We start from the raw sequence: 21,639 nt of genomic DNA, 5'->3' as shown, positions 1-21,639 counted from the left end.
AATGCCCATTTACACCACAAAGAACTCATAACCCACCTGCTCTCAGCAGCCAGAAACACCATAACCAGACACTGGAGAGACCTGTCAGGAGTAAGCATGGACCAATGGTACCAAATAGTATGGGAAACAGCCCTACTAGAAAAATTAACTAATAAACTGAAACTGACACGGGGACAAACAGAAGAAGACGCCTTCACCCCGGTATGGCTCCCATTTATCACATACACAGCCCAACAGGACAATGACAATAATCCACCAACAGCATACAAATCAATATGGCTAACCTGATCCAAAACACCCACCCACCTCACTCACACACGAAAACAAAGATCACCACAGCCAATCACAAGCAAACAATCACACCCTAGGCCAACCCCAACCTCTCTCACCACCAAAGGAACACAAGTGAACAACACAAGCAACGCTGACACCAAACTCTACATACATTAAACATAATAGAAACACCGCCACCCGACCCCACCCCCATCCATCTTCCCTCTCTCCACCCCCCTTTTCTTTTTTCTTTTCTTTTTCTTCTCCCCCTAATGCCTCAACAAATGAAACGGATTTGTAAAAATGTTACATGGGGGGAAAAAAATACGAGGCACTACACTTCTGTAAAACAAGAAAATCCTTAATAAAATATTTAAAAAAAAAAAATAAAGATTTTGTCCTCTTGGTTTCTCAGTTTTCCAGTCAGTTTTGCCATCTTGATATAATCCATCAGCCTGGTTTTCCATTCTTCTCCGGTAGGGCCTATATATCTGAGTTTCTAACCCTGCTGGGTTGGGGTGTCAAATGTTACTGAGGACCATCAAAAACAGGCCTTGACCCTGGTGTAGATGTTACTGAGCTAGTATGCCACAACAGCAGCAAGAATTCTCATTGCAAAGTATTGGAAGACACAAGATCTACCCACCTTGGAAGAATGGCAGATGAAGGTGATGGACTATATCAAATTGGCGGAAATGACTGGCAGAATCCGAGACCAGGGAGAAGAGTCGATGGAAGAAGATTGGAAAAAGTTTAAAGACTATTTACAGAAATATTGCAAAATTAATGAATGTTAGAATGATGTTGGATAGAAACTAAGTGGTCTTTAGCTGAAATGTTATAAGGGAATATGAAAAAATGGTTTATTAATAGGTTAAAATCTAAAACTACAATATTTTATGATTAATGATTAGGATACATAAAGAGGGGAGGGATTTGTTGAACTAATAATTGAACTGGAATACAAAAAAGGGAGGTGTGAGGAGGTCCTGGAAATAAGCAAATGAAGGATAAGTAATGGAAGGAAGGAATTGTTTTTAACTATTTTTACTTTGTATTTTTTCTTTTTTCTTCTTTTTGTCTTGTAATATTCTGAAAATCTTAATAAATATCTTATAAAAATATATATATATATGTTACTGAGCTAGATGGAAGAATGTCCTGAATCAGCTTCCTTCCTATGCCCAGAGCCTGTGGTAAGCAGTGGATATTAAAAAAGAAAGAACGAGGAGACCACAACTGACCTTCTGGAGAGCTCACACTCCATCCTGACGACATGCCTCTCTTGCCTCTCTCGCTCAAGCTCCTCCTCCAAGATGCTGGTGGTGAATCTGAGACCAGCCATCTGCTGTTCAGCGTCACAGCTGGGCTTCTGGATCATCTCCAAGGCATCAGAGAGCTGCTCGATGGTGCTCTTCTTCCCGACCAGCTTCACACTGCAGAAAGCTGATCAACAGATCTATCAGCACAACGGTCCTTCAGTCAGTTTCATCTCAGCATCCTCGCACCTGCTTGCTCCTCCTTGTCACCCACAGCACACAAAACCTTTTTGTCCCTAGAGGCTTTCCCTAGCATTTCTTTTTCCCCGACAAGAAGCTACCCAGGCTATTATCAAACCAGAAACTTGATTGTGTTCTCAGGGTTGTGGGTTCAAGCCCCACGTTGGGCAAATGAGTCTTGCACACCGCCTTCCCACTGGTTCACAGACACACAGATAAGAAAGACCGAGCTAGACCTGACAAGAAACACAAGGTTGCTGCTGCGGGAAAAAGTAGGCCTCTCTCCAAAAGCCCGATAAAAAATTTCCCTTGTGCTGCTATGTTCTGCTTTTCTGCCCTCCTCAGCCAATGAATGGGGGAAATACAAAATGTTGTGATGGGACAATCTCAACTACACAAACTTTATAGAGGGCGAAGAGGACTCGATACAAGTCTCTCATTTTAAGTGGCTCCTGTTGTTACATCTACTTTAGTCCAAGGTGAAGTCTCTTGAACACAAAATTAAGTCCCAGTGTCTGCCAGTTACTTACCTCTGGTTTTCTCATCCAGCGTGTCTGGGTAAGAAAGTCCTTCCATTCTGAGGAGCTCATGAACCAGCTGGGTGTCTGTTTTCTCTTCCGGGGATGGAGCTGGAGAAGGCGCTTCGGTAGACAGTGAGTCCTCCTCTGTCTTTTCGGGCGCTGTGGCTTTGGAAAGGCCGCCACACTTCGCAGGGGCCAGGTCCACCTTTTGTCCTCCTGTCCCTCCTTTGCTGGAGGAATACTTGAGATAGACGTGGGAGCTGCGCAGATCACTTTGGGTGTTGCCCTGGCAGCGCCTGCTCAGGAACTGCAGCACTTTCTGAGCTAGCTCTACGGAGACAGACAGCGGGATCAGGCCTTCTTCGTCTAGCTCTGGCAGCTTGAAATACAGAGAGAAAGATTTGATGTACAGAGACCCCTTCCAGTTTTTTGCAACTAGAATCCTGGCGGCAGCTGTCGTGTATAAGAATTCTTTTTATTATTATTGAGGATGTCTTTTGTCACTACACCTAGAAGAAATGCTTTTCCTTTCCTGCCCCGATCTGACCACAGTGATCCATGCGACGGTATCCTCCAGGCTTGACTACTGTAATTCGCTCTACGTGGAGCTGCCCTTGAAACTGTCCCACAAACTCCAGCAAGTGCAGAATGTTGCAGCAAGGATCCTCACGGGGTCCCTGCCATGGGAGCATATTCACCCAGTGCTTTACCAGTTGCACTGGCTCCCAGTGGAGTATAGGGTCAGGTTCAAGGTGCTGGTTTAGACCTTTAAAGCCCTTTGTGGCTTAGGGCCCTCGTATTTATGGGACCGCCTCTCCTGATATGCCCCGTAGAGGACATTAAGGTCCATGAATAACCATAGTTTAGAGGTCCCAGGCCCTAAGGAAGTCAGACTATCCTCCACCAGTGCCAGGGCCTTTTCAGTGATGGCTCCGACCTGGTGGAATGCTCTGTCCCAGGAGACTAGGGCCCTTCAGGATTTAACCTCCTTCTGTCGGGCCTGTAAGACAGAGCTATTCCACCTGGCCTTTAATTTGAATTCAGCATGATCTTTTATTTCCCTTCTCTTCCCTCCCCCTCCCCTTTTATGAAGATTACCCGCTCTGAGACCCCACAGCTAATTCTTCCCTGGCCTCCTCGCTGGCCCAAGTAGGACTTATTCAGCCAGCTAGCCCTGGTGATATCTAATGTTTATTGGATGAATTTCCCCTAAATTGTTTCTGAACTTTGAATTTTATTGTTATTCATGTTTTTATACTGTATTTTATATTGCTTTTACAATTAAGTGTTTTAAATTTGTTGTTAGCTGCCATGAGCCCGGTTTTTTGAACTGGGAAGGGCGGGGTATAAATAAAAATTTATTATTATATTATTTTGGTCTTTTCTCGAATGTTGTTTTAAACATCTTTTTTAATTCTTCATGAATACTACCCCAGAACATTTTGATTTTCTCACATCCCCACCATACATGATACATTGTTCCTTCTGACATCTTACATCTCCAGACTCAGAACCTTCTCATTCTGGAACAGGGAGTACCAACAGAAACAAGAGAGGCACCGGCTCATTCCTACCTTAAATGAATCTCCCACTACTGGTTCTTCCCAGCTCTTTACCTTCTCATTCTGCTGGATGAGCTGGACCACTTCCTGCTGCTCCTGCTGTTCTAGCTTCTTAACGAAGAAGAGGAGCTCCCACCATTCAGCCCGGCTCAGAATCTCAGACTTCTCCTTCATATGATCTGTCAGGTATGGCGCCAAGTACAGGCCCCGAAGCGGTTTACGGTACGTTGCCTGGTTAGCTTGCAGGTGAGCACAAAATAACAGAGGGGTGTTTTATGGCTTCTCAAGAAAGCGTCATTTTAAATGCTGTCCTCAAAGCAAAAATCCCCTTGCAGAGCAACCTGGTCCAGGTGGAAGAAGCAGCCATTTTTTCCAACCCCACAAAGCAACTTTAACACTATAACACACTCCTACAGGTGCCCTGAGCCTGGATTTTGAACCGGGATATAAATAAAAATTTATTATTATTTATTATAACATCCCAGCACTGCCTTACCTGTGTCCCGTCTCAGAGAAGCTGTTAGGCTGGTTAACTTTTCTTGGGCTTTCTCATCTGCATGCCCCGACGAACTAATGATCTCAACCATGTGCCAATGCACCCAGTATGTACGGCCCAGAGACTCCCAGTAAACCTGGAAACAAACAGGGGCCAACATAAAAAAGAAGAAGACTCCGCCTACTTGTCCTGCAAGCAATTTGACCTTGCCCCTTATACGATTTAGCAGCCATAATGATTTATTGTTTATATGCCACCCATCTGAAAGGGTTGCCCCAGCCACTCTGGGCGTCTTCCAACAAAATTTTAAAACCACAGTAAAACACCACACATTAAAAACTTCCTGATACAGGTCTGTTTTCAGATGAAATAGTCAGGTAGTTGCTTATTTCCTTGACATCTGATGGGAGGGCGTTCCACAGGGCGGGTGCCACTACTGAGAAGGTCCTCTGCCTGGTTCCCTGTAACCTCTCATCTCACAATGAGTGAACTGCAATAAGGCCCTCGGTGCTGGACCTCAGTGTCTGGGCTGTACAACAGAGAGGCCCACCCCAGTCAGAACAAAACCCTCCTCTTGACACAGTGGTGATTCTGCTGCTCATACCACCAAGGCCAGAACAGCTTCAGAAACCCAACGAGATCCCCAAACATCAAAATTCCATAGCTTACGGCAGTGGTTCTCAACCTGTGGGTCCCCAGATGTTGTTGGACTACAATTCCCATCAGCCCTGAGCTCTGGCCTTGCTAGCTAGGGGTGATGGGAGTTGTAGTTCAACAACATCTGGGGACCCACAGGTTGAGAAAGGTGGGTACCGCAACCCCTGGGTCCCAGAAGCCAGGATGTTCCCCTCTCCCAGCTTTGCCCCCAAACTCAGCAATACCTGGATGGGTGGCGTGCCGTCATTGCTCTGGAGGAACTCGCCTTCGTCTCCCGCACAGACTTTCTCATAGTCTTCCAACATGCGCACGCGCATGCCCCGCACCAGCTTCTCCTGCACGTACTCCACATAGCTGTTACGACTGGGGAAGGCTGAGCGCAGTTTGAAAGTGCTGGTCTCCTTCTGGGGGACCTGAGTGGCTGGCGGGACGGTGGCGCCACTGGGAGCCTGGGACTGGAAGATAGACTGAGCTGCCCAGGGCGACTTCCTGCTGAGAGTCCGGAGCTGCCAACCGCGATCCCAGCCCATGGCCTGCACCAGCTCTGAAATAAGGCTGGCCATGGCCATGCTGAAGTCAAACTCACGCTGCAGCCTTTTGCTGTCCCCGGAGCATGCACTGAAAGGCTCAGAGGTTGCATGCTCCCCTCCCGGGTCTGTGGCGCTATGGCGTTTGTCCACGAGGGAGGTGGCACATAGGTAGCGCTTCACCAGAGAAAACAGCAGCTTCCCTGGAATCTGGAGCAGGGTAGAAAATGAAAAACTATGAAGAAATAGCCATGTAAACTTGATTCACATCCATTATTTAAAGCAGCCTTTTCTTCCTTGCTGATTGAGAACATTATTTAAAGTGCCTCAATTTAAATCAGCCTTTCCCATACTATTTTGGACTTTTAACTCTCATCAGCTCTGACCACTGGCTGTGACGGCTCGGAACAGCAGTCCAAAACATATTCAGGGTTGGTGATGCTTTTTGCAAGGCTGATTTTGTGAGGCACCTTGAATGTGCAAATAGAGAGGATATAAATAAAGTAATGGGGGGATCTCCGTGCCCTTGTCCCCCTGCCTTCAATAAATAAACTAATAATAATAATAATAATAATAATAATAATAATAATAATTTATACCCCGCCCATCTGGCTGGGTTTCCCCAGCCACTCTGGGCGGCTTCCAACAGAACACTAAAATACAATAACCTGTTAAACAATAAAAGCTTCCCTAAACAGGGCTGTCTTCAGATGTCTTCTAAAAGTTTGGTAGTTATTTTTCTCTTTGACATCTGGTGGGAGGGCGTTCCACAGGGCAGGTGCCACTACAGAGAAGGCCCTCTGCCTGGTTCCCTGTAACTTGGCTTCTCGCAGCGAGGGAACCGCCAGAAGGCCCTCGGCGCTGGACCTCTCTCCGGGTCACTTCACAATTATCTTGCCCACACACTCCTTGAATATACCTCCAGACCTGAACTGGTAGCAGCCCCATCTAGGTCAGTTAATACCTGTGGAAGGGGGATCCCCTCAAAGGACATGCAGTGCTCTTCTGAGGATGTTGTTTCTGCAAACAGCTCAAGGAGGGTGTAGCGGCTGTCGAAGTCCATGTGTTGTTCAATGCCATCCTGCCGGCTCAGGGACAAGAGGACATAGGCTCGGCTTCCTGAAACCAGAGATAACTAATATGGCGCTTCCTTTGCATATGTACTAAAGCATCTTCTTGCTCACAGAACTCCCATCTCCACAGTAAGATGGGAGTCGGTTCTTTCACACAGACATATGCAATAGAATACATAAAATGAGGCAATTCCAGGTAGCAGCTTACAGGATGAGGCTCAGGGGATTAATTCTTGTCAAAAAACTAAGTCAGAAAGCTACGAGGAAGCAGTTAATGGCCTGGTTCACACCTTACCCTAAGCCAAAGTATGGCTTAGTGGGACTGGCAAAATGCTTCTGCCCACACAGGGCAACTCTTCATGCTCGAGGCAGAAATGTGCATACTAGGATCCAGGCAAGAAAATGTCTGGGGTATCCCTTTTTGCTACTGTGAGGTGCATTCATCAAATGCAAACAGACTCCTCATCATTTAAAATAAAGTCAGTGCCCTAATATGGCTTTGGGAATCATAACTGACAGTCACCCTATAATTTTTTGGTAATTCAACCATTTATTAGAAGTATTAACCAAGGCCGAAGAAGAAATCATTTTCATAGGAGATTAAGGGGGGGGAGGGGATAGTGTTTGTTTACATAGGCAGAGGGATGAGGATAGCATTGGCTAGGCACTGTCATTTAATGCAACATACAAAAGAACATGTCTTAAGATACTTTAGAAGCCTTAGGTCCAAACCAGACTTGTCGCATCACCCAGTGAGGTTGATAATTAATGGGATCAGAGCAAGCAGGGAGGGAATTTAACCCTTTTGGCTCCTTCTGTGGACTGAGGAATAAAGGTAAAGGTAAAGGGACCCCTGACCATTAGGTCCAGTCGTGACCGACTCTGGGGTTGCAGCGCTCATCTCGCTTTACTGGCCGAGGGAGCCTGCGTACAGCTTCCGGGTCATGTGGCCAGCATGACTAAGCCACTTCTGGCGAACCAGCGCAGCGCACGGAAATGCCGTTTACCTTCCCGCTGGAGCGGTACCTATTTATCTACTTGCACTTTGACATGCTTTCGAACTGCTAGGTTGGCAGGAGCTGGGACCGAGCAACGGGAGCTCACTCCGTCGCGGGGATTCAAACCACCCACAGCGCCACCCGCGTCCCTTATAAGGACTGAGGAATATCCCTCCTCTAAAATTAGTATTTCCATTAGGAGAAACCTTTCCCCCATCCCACCCTTGACACTAATAAGAGTCTGCAAACACCAGCTTGAGAGGAGGACTTTCCTTCAGGACTGCTGCGCAGGAGGAAAGGATTAAATACCCGTTCATGCTTGCTGCAACCTTGATAATTATCAGTGCACACATACCCCCTGATGCTACTTGCATTTTTAAAAACCCTGCGTATTAAATACAAAGGGCTAGTGTGGTCCTTAAGACAGGAATTGTATCATAGCTGGAGTTAGTCCCTAAAAAAGAACAAATCTTCTGAGTCTCACCTGCATCGTGCGAAGCCAGAGCCCTCAGGATCTTGCCTGCGCTGCGACGGATCTGCTCCTCCTCGTTACACAGCATCTTCATCAGCAGACTGAGGGCACCCGTTTCCTTGAAGACCCCCATCAATGAGCCAATACTGGCATAAGCACTGAGCACTTGAATGGTGTTCAGGATGGAGGACTGAGGGACTGTGGGGCTGGCCATTTGCCAAGCAGCCCGCTGCACTAAGTTCCTGACATCGGCCTTCATCTCCAAAAGAGATGCTTCATCCAACGTGACATCGGGAGGGAATATTCTGCGTGAACTCTCTTCCTTGGGTGTCCTCTTGCCTAAGAGTGTTGGGCAGTTGGCATAGGCATCATCTGCCGACATCCACATCAGGAAATTCTCCATGCTGCTCTCTGCTGAACAGGTGCCAGGCCTACTTCCTGTACCATTTTCCAGGTTCCAGCGAATCAGGTATTCAATGTGCCCATTGTGACCACGGCGCTGCCGGATTAACTCCTCAGGATAGGTCTGAATCTTGGGCCCGAGATGCACTAACACATTCCCATTCTGCCTCTCAATCACCATGACAGGGAAAGCACCTGCCAGTACAGAGAGAAGCAGGTCACGTCCTCTGGAACCACTATAGAAACGTTGAGTGAGATAGCCCAAAATTCAGGAACATTGCTTTGAGACACAACTACGGCATGTTCAGTGTGCTGTTAGAAAATACTACCCCAGGAAGATGACACATTCCTCAAACTTGGCAAATAGCTGAGATCCTTGTTGGAGTTACCTCTCTTCTACTGGATCTCAGAATACTAAAACTCTGGACCATGCAATGAAGCGGAACATGGGAAGATTCAAGGACAGACAAAAGAAAAGAACTTCTTCACACAGTGCATATTTTAATTTGTCTGAATTAATTTTAAGGTGTATTTTAATTAATTGATGCCTGTTTTTATGTATACTGTGTTATTTACCGTATATGATGTTATCTGAGCCCGGCTCCAGCCGGGGAGAGCAGGGTACAAATAATAATATTTAAACTATGGAATTCACTGTGGCCAAAGGTAGCAATGGGTACCAACTGGGATGGGTGAAAAAGAGAATTAAGACAAATTTATGGAGGATATAAGTATCAATAATTACTACTAGTAGGTTCTACTACATTGTCAGATGCAGTACGCTTCTGAATGCTAGTTGCTGAGAATCACACATGGGGAGAGTGCTGTTGTGCCAAGATCCTGCTTTGGGCTTTCCACAGGCATCTGGTTGGCCATTGTGAGAACAAAATGATGGATGAGTCACTTGCCTGACTCAGTTCGGCTAGTTTTATGTTCTTATATCCACTCATGCCAACTTGGGCTGCCCCTTCAAAGAACTTCAACCAGGGTCAACATATTTTGTGAAAGTCAGGAAGCCTTACAGTGAACATGCTCCAAGTCTAACTTAGGCATCTATAACAGTTTGCACTAATTATTTGTTTCTAAAGATTGACACTGCGCTGCGCTGCAGCTGCAGATCGGGCTCCGCCACCTCGCCCAAGCTCCCCACGGGGTCTCCTGAAGCGACGGCAGGGGGCGGGGTCCCCATGGGACGCTGGTGGCGCGCGAGCCTTGGACGCTCGATAGCTGCGGGTTCGATCCTGCCGGAAGCCTCGAGATTATAGGCTAACCTCACTCGCACCCCCCCAAAAAAAAACCCCTCACAACATGAATACACATACGTAAAACAACAACAGCAACAACCACCCGCAACCCTACGGGCGGGCGAGCCTCGTCGGCAGCCTCCCTTATTTTATCCAGCCTAGCAGCTGCCTCACCTCTTCCGCCTTTCCTGCTCGTGTCCCGCCTTCCCACTGACGCACTACGGCTGCCGTCGCGAGGCAAACTTATTACTTTCGCGGAGCGTCTCATTGCAGAGAACAGATGGAACAAAATATCTCTTTTTATCCCCCCCCCTTTATTTTATTATTATTTTTTTGTCTTTGTTGGATTAAAGCGTATTATTTATGCATTCCCCCCCCCCTTTGCTTATATTCTTTAATTATTTGCTTCATGAAATTTATATGCCTCCTGATTGCAAGAGGGAGGCGAACTTCTCAAAAGCTGGTTGGCCGAAAAAGATAAAACAATAATATTACTTTAAAAATAAACAACCACCATATTTTTTTAAAAAATACAGGAAGTTTAAAGCCCTGCAATAAGGTAAAGGTAAAGGGACCCCTGACCATTAGGTCCAGGCGTGGCCGACTCTGGGGTTGCGGCGCTCATCTTGCTCTATTGGCCAAGGGAGCCGGCATACAGCTTCCGGGTCATGTGGCCAGCATGACTAAGCCGCTTCTGGAGAACCAGAGCAGCACATGGAAACGCCGTTTACCTTCCCACCGGAGCAGTACCTATTTATCTACTTGCACTTTGACGTGCTTTCGAACTACTAGGTTGGCAGGAGCAGGGACCGAGCAACGGGAGCTCACCCCGTCGCGGGGATCCGAACCGCCGACCTTCTGATCGGCAAGTCCTAGGCTCTGTGGTTTAACCCACAGCGCCACCCGTGTCCCATAAGCCCTGCAATACAATGGACTAAAAACAGAATTGAAACCCACACCGGGCTTTCTAAAGCATCTGTGATTATAAATCAGTTGGATAAATAATTATTTTTGCATGAGTGTGCAAACGTGGATGCTTGTGAACACACATGTAACTTCAGTGAGTCCCCATCCCTGGGATGGGCAATAAAAATATTTTACCCTATTTAAAGATGTTATCGTCTGCCTCAACTGAGGTGTGTCAACCGTATTAGGGGTGCCTACAGGGCAGTCCTATATACATGTCTGCTCAGATGCAAATCCCATTAAGTTCAATGAGATTTGCTCCCTACTAAGAGGTATTAAGACTGCAATCCTCTGTGTACTCACTGAGGAACAGCCCCCATGGAGCACAACTGGGACATACTTTTGAGTAAACCAGTAAAATTGATGCCACATGTATTAATGCAAAGTTTTATATTTTTGAACATGCAGAATTGCCATTGCTATTCTGCAGCCTCTCTGCATCATGAAATTCATTTTGCATCTATCAGAGACTTGACGCTGCAATTCTATATGGGTCTACTCAATGGTAAGTCCCACTGATTTCCACAAGCCTTTCTCCCAGGTAAATGGGTATAGCATTGCAGCCTAATTCAGTCTAACATTTGTTGGAGCAGCTGGGCATAGAAAGGGGTCATTTTCCTTCAGCCTAATTCACCCCATGGGTGAGGTAATCACAGGTGCAAGGTCAAATGAGCCATTTGCTGTGGTAATGGCTCTGAGCACTACATATATCTATTAATGTATGTCAGATTCCCAACATTTTCATTGCATCTCCAGACTCTTAACAAGATGCAGGCTTTTACTCCTAAATCATGCCCAGATTTTCTTATCCCCCTTCCCTACCCACCCCATTTTGCTTAACCTCTAGCCATAAGGGTTCTGGTCTGGAGAACGTAAAAGCACGCTTGCTATTTTGGGGTGACGTTTTAGTTAATCCTAATCAAGGCATCGCTCTAACACGATTTTTTTCGTACTGCATCGCAATCTGCCCACATTACCCTAACAATCGGATTCTGTACTGAGTCAGTTATACCTAAGGACACCGATTTAAATGGGTTCAGATCCTCCCAATTCTGACTAGGATTAGGTTGCTTAGTGTGTCAACCCCAGTAAACTGTTCTCTCCAGTTGGATTTATGGTATTCTTTCAACAATCCCCAGTTTTGCCAGAACTATATGATTATCAGTTTATTGTAACACAGAGGCAGGCTTTTTCATGCCATCCCTGCTGAAATGAGATGCCCACATCAGTATTGGCATTCTGAGGGCTCCTGAAGACACACTTGTTTGGGCAAGCATTGCCCTGAATGAATTTCCGATGTTATTATTTTAACTCTTAAAATTGTTATGCTATTAAATCCAATTTTGTTATATATTTTAACTGAGGGTGTTTTAATGCCCCACTGCAACTGTACTGATTTTATAGCCGTAATCTATAAATGGCTCAGGACCACAATACCTCAAGGACCACCTCTTCTTATATAAACCAACCCGGACTCTACGTTCATCACCTGAGGCCCTTCTTTGTGTGCCTCCTCCATGTAAAGTCCAGAAAGTGGCAACAGGAGAGCGGGCCTTTTCTGGAGTGGCTCCGTTTGTGGAACGCTCTCCCCAGGAAGGTTCATCTGGCATCTTTATTATACAGTGGTACCTCTGGATGTGAATGGCATCCATTCTGGAGCCCCGTTCGCATCCTGAAGCAAACGCAACCCATGCCTGCGCGTGCACGGGTCATGATTTGCCGCGTCTACGCATGTGCGTGATGTCATTTTGAGCGTCTGCGCATGCACAAGCGGCGAAACCCGGAAGTGATGCGTTCTGTTACTTACGGGTCGCCGCGGAGCGCAACCCGAAAACGCTCAACCCAAAGCTACAGTGGCGCCCCGCAAGACGAATGCCTCGCAAGACGGAAAACCCGCTAGACGAAAGCGTTTTCCGTTTTGGAGGTGCTTCGCAAAACGAATTTCCTATGTGCTTGCTTCGCAAGACGAAAATGTCTTGCAAGTTCCTGCAGGGTTTTTTTCCTTTTTCCTCCCTTTTTCCCAAGCCGCTAAACCACTTATCAGCTGATCGGCTAAGCCGCTTAACAGCTGATCGCTAAGCCGCTTATCAGCTGATCATTAAGCCGCTTATCAGCTGATCGTTAAGCCGCTTAACAGCTGATCGCTAAGCCGCTTATCAGCTGATCCGCTAAGCCCGCTAATACTGTAGCGCTAATCCGCTAAACCGCTAATGGGCTTGCTTCGCAAGACGAAAAAACCCGCAAGACGAAGAGACTCGCGGAACGGATTCTTTTCGTCTTGCGAGGCACCACTGTACTTTAATCCGAGGTAGGACTGTAGATCTTTAGGCGCCAGGCAAAAATGTTCCTCTTCAACCAGGCCTTGGGTTGTCTAACTTTATACAGCTTTTTAAATGTGTGTGGGTGTTATTATGTTGTTTTTGTTTAAACTATTTATTGGTGCTTTATCTTGTATTTTTTATGTTTTAATGTTTAAAGGATTCAGATCCTCAAAGTTTTTAATGTTTTATTGTATTTTTATATATGCTGGAAGCTGCCCAGAGTAGCTAGGACAACCCAGTCAGATTGGCAGGGTACAAAAAAATCAAAAAATTGTTATCATCATCATCTTGTGAACTGCCCTGACATCTTGTGTATATAAATCTAATAAATAATAATAAAACTGCCTAGAGGCCATTTTGGCATATAAGCGGTAAATAAATTAACAACCAGCAACAGCAAGGGATGTACTCTGTAACCTTAGCTGAGTTTACATGTCAGAAAGGATAGCCTTTATTGACAGAATCCTGCAAAATCACTGACAACACAAACACAGACATCAAACATGTGCAGACGCTGATGGGATGTTGACATAGCTCTTCATGGGTGGGAGGGGCCTGATCTTGCGGCCCGCCCATCCCCCTTTGCGATGCCACAGGCCACTCTTGGGCCGCTTCCCTAACCACCGGTTCCGACCAGCCTTCCCAATGATCCGCTTGTTGTGGTCAACGTTGGAAACTCGGCCCACAGTTGCCATGCAGGTCTCCATCACCTGTAAGAGTGAGAAAGGTTATGGAGCAGGAATACAAACCAGGGGTGAAGAACCTCAGTAGACACATTGCCTCACTCGTACAAAACCTGCAAGACTCGATACTCAGCCTCATATGTCTGCATCACCTATGTGGGAAAGTGTAGACTGAGCAATGATAACGTTAGAAGCTTCACGTGTCATTATACCCCCGATTTTTACATGTTGCTGGATCTTTCTGGATTTAACTTCCTTCCGCAGGGCCTGTAAGACAGAGCTATTCTGCCTGGCTTTCAATTTGAACTTAGCCTGATCTTTTATTCCCCTTCCTTCCTTCCTTCCTTCCTTCCCTCCCCTTTTTATGAAGATTACTCGATCTGGGATCTCACGGCTAATTCTCCCCTGGTCTCCTCCCTGGCCCAAATAGGACTAATTTAGCCAGCTATCCCTGGTGATCATCTAATGTTTATTGGATGGATTTCCCCCCTAAATTGATTTTTGAATCCTGAATTTATTGTTATTCATGTTTTATACTGTATTTTATGCTGTTTTTTGTTGCATCAATTAAGTGTTTTAAATTTGATGTTAGCTGCCCTGAGCCTGGTTTTCCGAACCAGGAAGGGCGGGGTATAAATAAAAAATTATTATTATTATTGACAACTTGGTTCAGCACAGAAGGCCCAAAGAATACAACCAATACAACCTGGTGGCCTCCGAATTTTCTTGGACTACAACTCCAACTTGACCACTGGCAACGCCAGCCGGGTCTGGTAGGAACTGTAGTCCAAAACATCTGGTGGGCACCAGGTTGAAGAAGGCTGCCATATGGATGGCACAGCGAGCAGATGCCATCTGCCACGTGGCGGCATATATACCCAAATTGTTTACCTGCATTTGCCTCTTGGAGGGCAACTGGATGATGACTGTTTCGTTCACCTTCCTTAGTATCACGCCACAGGTGCCTGGAAGCAAGAACAAGGCATCAGCAGGGCTTCAGTCTGCTTTGACTCAAGGAACAACCCAGCTCACACTTACAGTACTGGAAGCAGCAAGGAAGCGAATTCCCCATAAGCTTCTTTACAAACTGCTGGCCAGATCCTGATGTCCCACAAAGCAGTGTGGGTCACTTTTTTATTTTAAATTCAAGGCATTTATATATTAGTCATTAGCATTTCTAAGCAGTATACAAACAACAACAACATACAGAGAATATAACAGTAAGAAGTTCATCACAGAGCAGGCACCCCCAAACTCGGCCCTCCAGCTGTCTTGGGACTACAACTCCCATCATCCCTAGCTAACAGGAACAGTGGTCAGGGATGATGGGAATTGTAGTCCCAAAAAACAGCAGGAGGGCTGAGTTTGGGGATGCCTGATCATAAAGCTTAGAATGCCTACTGGAATAAAAAAGTATTTTCTGTTGTGTGCCTCAAGTTGAGCAATGTTCAGTCGGGAGGTAGTACCACAGGCTGGGGCCCACAACACTGAATGAATGGGGGACTCTAAGTGGAGACTTCCCCAAAAGATTTACTGTATATGTTGGGGGCGGGGTAAATACTCAGTGTTGTACGCCGCATTAGAAATATTTTGTTGTGAAGCAGTTTATAAATCCTTAAATAAGAATAAAAAGGGGCAGCTCCTCCAAAAAAGGGGGAGTGTGTATGGAAGGAGGCAAGGTAAGATTCTTTCGGGACACAGACTCCATTTGTTCCAACAGATTTAACCTTCTCCTTTAGTTGAAAAGGAAGGGAGGAAAAGGAGGCAACTGCCTTGATTCTGACCACCTGCCCAGGTTTGCTACCTCCCTCAAAGTTGTTTCTGGCCTTGATCTGGTGCTGACCTGCTGCTCGAATATACTGGGCTCCTTTCCCGGGATGGCTCTCTAAATTGTTGATCAGGGTCCCGACTGGCAGAGCCCCAACTGGGTAGGCATCTCCTTCGTTAGCCGACACTGAAAGACAATCAATCAATCAATCAATCAGTCAATCAATCCCACCACCATATTCACACCAAAAACAGCCAAGGCACAAAAACTCCAAGTAGAACTAAGGCCCAAGTGTGCAGCCTCAGTCTGTCCTCCTTCGGCAGATGGACAAGCACAAGGAATGTCATGCACAATGTTGGTGCCACCACTGAAAAGGCCCTGTTATAGATACAGGGCCATCCAATGTAAGGGTGGGAGTGAGAACAGAGCTTCGGGTGCTAATGCTTCACTGTACATTTAAGTAGTGGTTCCTCAATATTTCCCCCCCCCCCCATGGATCACTTGAAAATCACTTGAAAATTAAGTGGACCACTTAAATGCTTTTGACGTCCACTGTAGCAATTGCGATGTGCTATGCGTAGATGCTGTATGTGTTTTAACTGTATCATTATTGCTGCTTTCACCTCTTATTGCATTTTAGTGCATTACAGTTTACATTACCTCAAATTCAACTATAAGAAATAAAAGAAGCAATAAAAATGCAGTTTAAAAATCAATGCAGATATTGATATTGTGCGGGGAGGAAAAGGTGGATGTCCTAATAATTTTAGACACCCTCAACAAACTACAGTTCCCAGGATTCTTTGGGGGAAGCGGTAACCGTTTAAAGCATCATGATACTGCTTTAAATGTATGGTGCAGACACAGCCACTGCCTGTTCCACTGTCAAAACTGTTTTTACTGTTAGGAAATCTGCTTCCCTGCAATTTCCACACATTAGTTCCAGCCCTACGCTCTGGAACAACAGAGATTGAGCCTGCTCCCGTCTTCTGCAAGACAGCCCTTCAAATATTTGAAGAGTGCTACCCTATCTCCTCTGAAAGCTTCTCTTCTCCAGGCTAAACCTAGTTAGCCCTTAAGAACTATTCGTGGGCCTTGGTTTTTTCAGAGTCCTTGCCACCTGCGTTACCCAGCCGGTCAATGTCCTTCATAAAATGTGGCACCCAGAACAGGACACCGTCCTCCAGATTTACCTGCCATCCTGCCAATTTGTCCTGAAGTTTTGAGGATGTCACCAGCCTGCATGTTTTCGGTCGCAATGATCCACCGTCTCCTCTTCCCTCCAGCCACGAGAGCTATGTCTGCAGATCTGCCGTGGGCAAGAACAAAGAGATACCAAGAGGGCATGGTCAGCTCAAGCTGTCATCCTCATTCCCAAGTATCAAAAAGGAAAAAAACCCATCACAGTCTCCAGACCACGTGTCTGCTACTCACCTGCATGGGTCGTACCGCACCTGAACCACTTTCTCCTCAAAGGAACCAGGCTCTTGTCCAGCTTCATAGTTCAGCCTTCGGAAATCAATCATGCGGTAGCGCTGCTTATGCCCGCCTCCAATTCTATGCACCCGGATACGACCTTGTGACGGACACGGAGCTCATTCAGCATCACACATTGCAGTCAAATGAATAGATAAAAATACTGGACCAAGCTTCCCAGCAACCACCCTACGTCTATGAAAGCGGTCAGAAATTAGGTCTGGCTAAAGGTAAAACCTGAAACGAGACTAAAAGCTTTCCGGTTTCAAAAAGCAAGCTTCTAGTCTTCATGGTGGTTGATACACACTTGGTGGGGCAGGGGGAAGCAGGAATTAACTTGAGGATTAGAAACAGAAACCAAAAGATGCCCAGATTGTTATTCATATTTACTTGGCAACAATACAATATGTTTAGCTAAGAGTCCTAATTGTAAAGTTGCTTCATTATTATTTCAATAGTTGACTCGAGCACTTCTTATTTGAGTCAATGAATCCCCAAAATAAAAATATTAGAGAGCGCTGGTGCAGCTATGATCTGGAAATTCTCACCTCACCCATGAGTTCAATCAGTGGCTTTAAGAAAACTATCGTCCTCTTTGTTCCAGTTCCAGTCGCCCATGTGTAACATGGAGATAACTACCCTGGATAATGCTACACTGGCCTACTGGGTTGTTGTAAGAATTACTTTATGTGAAGCCCTTTGAAGACTTGAAACGCACAATACAAATGCTAAGTATAATGATCAGAAGAACGCATCTCCTCCTAACTGGAGCTTGGCATCCACCATTTTCTTTGAGGTGGGTCACAGTTCAGTGGCAGTGCACAAGCTTTGTGTCTAGCAGTTCCAAGGCTCGATCCTGAGCACCTTCAGTTAAAAAGCAGTCCCAAGAACATTAAAAGAACCTGCTGGATCAGGCCAATAGCCCATCTAATCCAGCAACTCATTCTCAGAGTCATTGTTGGACTTCCACTGCCTTTCCAATGTTGCGCCTGGTTTTGGGAAGAGGCGTCAGGGCTCTGGCAGGGTCCTAGAGCCCTCCTACCTCCTTCCCAAAGTACATTCCCATCTTGCTGCCAGTATTCGGCCCCTAACAAGTTGTCCTTGAGAGAATATGGCCCTCAACAGAAGAAAGGTTGCCCATACCTGCCTTAACGTAGTCTAAAGATTTAAAACAAAAACTGTGTTGTTGTTTTTTAAAAAGAAATTTCCTTGCCATAGGAGAACAGCGTCAGAAGACTTGGCTTTTCCCCCTACTTGGTCTCTCCTGACAGAGGAGGTTGCCTTTGCTCACTTGAGCGCAATCCAGCTGTGAGGGGCTGCAGACATACCTGTGTGGTCTCGCCCTCCTGTCTTTTTCATGCCGATGGGCTTTGTGGTATATTTGATCCTGCATTTCCACAGTGGATCGGAGGTAGATAGAACAGCAGAGGTGCTGATTTCACGGTATGCATGGACAAGGCCAGCAAGGCAGGTAGGCTTGGGAGGCACAGGTATCTAGGAAAGGCGGAAATCAAGCATCATGAACTGAATTTTCTACCCTAATTCCTATGTTCAGGATGTGTTTGAATTAGATCTATGCCAGAAGTCTGCAGCATAGTCTTCCATTAGCACCCAGAAAACATCTTTGTCCTCCACTATTACTGCCCCCCTTGGTCATGAGGTGATGAGAATGACTATCTTTTCCTCCTTTGTAAAGTACATAGAGCTGAAGGAGAAAGCTGGAAGAGTCGCACTCCCCCCCCCCCCACTTTCAGCTCTATGTGCTTTTAAAGCTTGTTCTGTGTCCATTTTCTGTCTGAATGTGCCCATGGTCTTAAACAGGTTGGTAACCTAGGCCATAATCTCGCAATCCTTCACTGTCTATTGTGCTTTGGAAATGCGGCCTTAAAATGCAGTGACAATCTTATCAGCAAAGATCTGAATTTTTATTTATTTTTGGGTTCTGAAAGCAAGCCTTAATTTAATTAGAAACAGAAGGAACTGCCTTATACCACATCAGACCCTTTTTTAAAATCATAGTAATATAATGCATTACTATGTAAAAGATCTGAAAAAATTATCCCACTGCAATGCGTTAAAAATGCAGCAGTTGTTGCAAAACACAGGGTCAAAAACACTTGAAAAGTTTGTGGTGCTTAACAGTCTACAGTGGAAGGGGCTGGGACTGAATCCTGTATTAGATGTCACAACCTCCAAGCCAAACACTGTTCTCCCTACTTTCAGATTTTTTGGGGGAGAGGGGTGTTGGTTGTTATTACTCAAGAGAGCAGAAAACAAATGCTCATAAGAATTTTTCCTTATTATATCTGCATGCGTCATTTGGTCAAATCCTAAAACAAACAGCAACAACTAAAACGGAATTGGTTTCTAGGCTGAGCCCTGGTAATTCCACACAATTTAAGGCCTTGGTGTCAGGAAAATAAGCAAGTTTAATTGCGCTGCAAGGTCCACAGCAAAATTCTATCCAGAGAGAGGACATTCTATATACACAGTGCATGCAATAATAAACCCACAGTGGAAAAAGATAAGAAACTGATCAACGTGGCTGCTGTACCTGGGAGAGACGAGGGCTTGAGGACAACAGCAGGGACCCAAAGCTCCGAATCAAGCTAGATACAGCCATTATCAGTAACACCTGTTCCTGCTGAAGATGGGGAAGAACAGATTATTAGTTTACTGATACGTGTGAAGTGATGTAAGCAATAAAAACCATTAACACAAAACAGACAAAAAGCTTTGCTGGGATAAGTGCCACTACTTCCAGGGGGAAAGCTGAAAACAACCATTTATGATTTTATTTGTTCCATAAAAAAAATAAAATCCAAACCATTCTCCAAGAAGCTTACAGTGACATCCATGGAGTTTGTTCCATTTGATTCTCACAAGCCCGTAAGAGATGTTAGGGGGAGAGGTGGTGATTGGCCCAAGGTCACCTAGTGATTCAGGATCTAAACCCAGCTTTCCCAGGTACTAATTGACACTACTTCAAGGATGGGGAACCTGTGGCCATTCAGATGGTGTTGAACTCCCAATTCTATCTCCCCAGCCAGCAGGGATGATGGGAGTTGTAGTCCAATGTCTAGAGGCCACAGGTTCCCTATGCTTGCTCTACACATTATGCCACCAAAACATAGATAACTGGAACTGGGGAGAATCTTGGAACCATCTTATTCCAAAGCATTATCCTGGAGTTGTAAGACAACTTGTGAGGTGTCTCTCTAAGGAAAGCACTTCAATGTATAAAACAGGATGAAATCCACATGCAGAGTGTGCTTTGAATCACAAGAAAATTTATCGGTAGCGATGGGAACAGTGCTTGCATTCCCATTCTTAGGCTGCAATCCTACACCCACTTGAGTAACCCTCACTGAACTCAATGGTTACTTCTGAGTAACACTGTTAGCAAACAGATTCTAGGACAGCTCAGGAGCAATGACTGCCTCATCTGGGGGAGAGGGGACCATCACAAGTCTTTATTAAAGGTAAAGGTAAAGGACCCCTGACAGTTAAGTCCAGTGGCGAACGACTCTGGGGTTGCGGCGCTCATCTTGCTTTACCGGCCGAAGGAGCTGACTTTGTCCGCAGACAGTTTTTTCCGGGTCATGTGGCCAGCATGACTAAGCCGCTTCTGGCGAAACCAGAGCAGCGCACGGAAACACCATTTACCTTCCGGAGCGGTACCTATTTATCTACTTGTACTTTGATGTGCTTTCAAACTGCTAGGTTGGCAGGAGCTGGGACCGAGCAACGGGAGCTCACCCCCTCGTGGGGATTCGAACCGTGGGGATTCGAACCACCAACCTTCCAATCGGCAAACCCTAGGTTCAGTGGCTTAGACCACAGCATCACCCGCTTTATTATTCTCCTCTAATTGTTGTGCCTGATAATTAAAGGAAAAAACCTCAAAGAGCTTTTCTGAGATGTGCAGGGTAGCAATTCAGCCAAATTTTTTCTCAGAGTCTAGATATTAAAGAGTCTCGTGCTCTACTGACTGAGCCATCCCTCCCACTGAAGTTAATGAGCATGCCTAAGTTAGGTCCATTAGTTTAAGTGGGAGTACTCTGAGTAAAATTTATGTGAATACCACAAGTAATACCCCACCCACACCCAAGGGGTTAGAATGAAGGGTTGTTGCAGGGCAGAATATTTGCAGCAACAGCAGTCTCTTGTGCAACATTGCACCCAGCTTACACAGAAGTAAATTTCACGATGTTCAAGGGCACAGGACAGCAGCCTTAACTGCAAGAAACGCAACTAGGCGGCAGTCCTCTCCGCCCACTTGCCTGGTCGTAAGTCCCGTTGAGTTTAACGGGTCTTACCTCCGAGTAGGTATGTATAGGGGTTGCACGACTGGACTCCGATCCGAACCCAGGATCGGAGTCTGGTTTCAGCAGCCCTTACTTCCAAGAAATCCCTGCACAGAATATTGCAGCTGGAGGAGGGCTTTTGCAGAGAAACGTCTCCGGCAGCTGCAGGGGTCGAGGCTTTCCAGGAAACTATATCCCACCCCAGAACGGAAATGTTTTTCAGGCAGGCATTATGGCCATGCTCAATGAGACACCGGGAATGAGGCCGCCTCCACTCACCCGGAATTAGGTCCCACGCCACTAGTCCTGTGCCTCCATTCTGCCTTCCGGAGCCCACGGAGCATGCGCGCACCAGTCCTAGGCGGAGCTCCAGTTTTGCTTTGACGTAAGAAGA

General features: G+C 45.9%; 2 protein-coding genes across 5 annotated transcripts in view; both read right to left on the bottom strand.

Moving 5' to 3' along the window:
* The window catches only part of LOC308472876 (cullin-9-like), a gene marked incomplete at its 5' end in the record, with an annotated part of 31,179 nt that extends 21,187 nt beyond the window's left edge, over nucleotides 1–9,992 (bottom strand). The window contains 8 exons of one of the 4 annotated variants that reach the window (XM_080998103.1): nucleotides 1,518–1,719; nucleotides 2,303–2,672; nucleotides 3,910–4,094; nucleotides 4,352–4,487; nucleotides 5,233–5,745; nucleotides 6,500–6,654; nucleotides 8,091–8,675; nucleotides 9,899–9,992. In XM_080998103.1, the coding sequence (XP_080854229.1) occupies nucleotides 1,518–1,719; nucleotides 2,303–2,672; nucleotides 3,910–4,094; nucleotides 4,352–4,487; nucleotides 5,233–5,745; nucleotides 6,500–6,654; nucleotides 8,091–8,675; nucleotides 9,899–9,992 (2,240 nt within the window). The other 3 variants (XM_080998106.1, XM_080998104.1, XM_080998105.1) reach the window with 3 other exon arrangements.
* A 3,442-nt stretch (nucleotides 9,993–13,434) lies between these two features.
* On the bottom strand, nucleotides 13,435–21,639 carry MRPL2 (mitochondrial ribosomal protein L2). Its single transcript, XM_080998194.1, has 8 exons — nucleotides 21,525–21,639; nucleotides 19,493–19,582; nucleotides 18,267–18,432; nucleotides 16,897–17,038; nucleotides 16,656–16,771; nucleotides 15,538–15,648; nucleotides 14,586–14,659; nucleotides 13,435–13,721 (listed from the first exon to the last, which is right to left on the bottom strand). Exons 2-8 carry the CDS (start codon nucleotides 19,559–19,561, stop codon nucleotides 13,509–13,511), a joined length of 891 nt encoding a protein of 296 aa, XP_080854320.1. The 5' UTR covers nucleotides 19,562–19,582; nucleotides 21,525–21,639; the 3' UTR covers nucleotides 13,435–13,508.

This window comes from Podarcis pityusensis (genome assembly GCF_964106645.2).
Source record: "Podarcis pityusensis genome assembly, chromosome: 3".
Lineage (NCBI taxonomy): Eukaryota > Metazoa > Chordata > Lepidosauria > Squamata > Lacertidae > Podarcis > Podarcis pityusensis.
The sequence above is the reverse complement of the archived record's forward strand: the minus strand, read 5'-3'. Positions and strand labels throughout refer to the sequence as shown.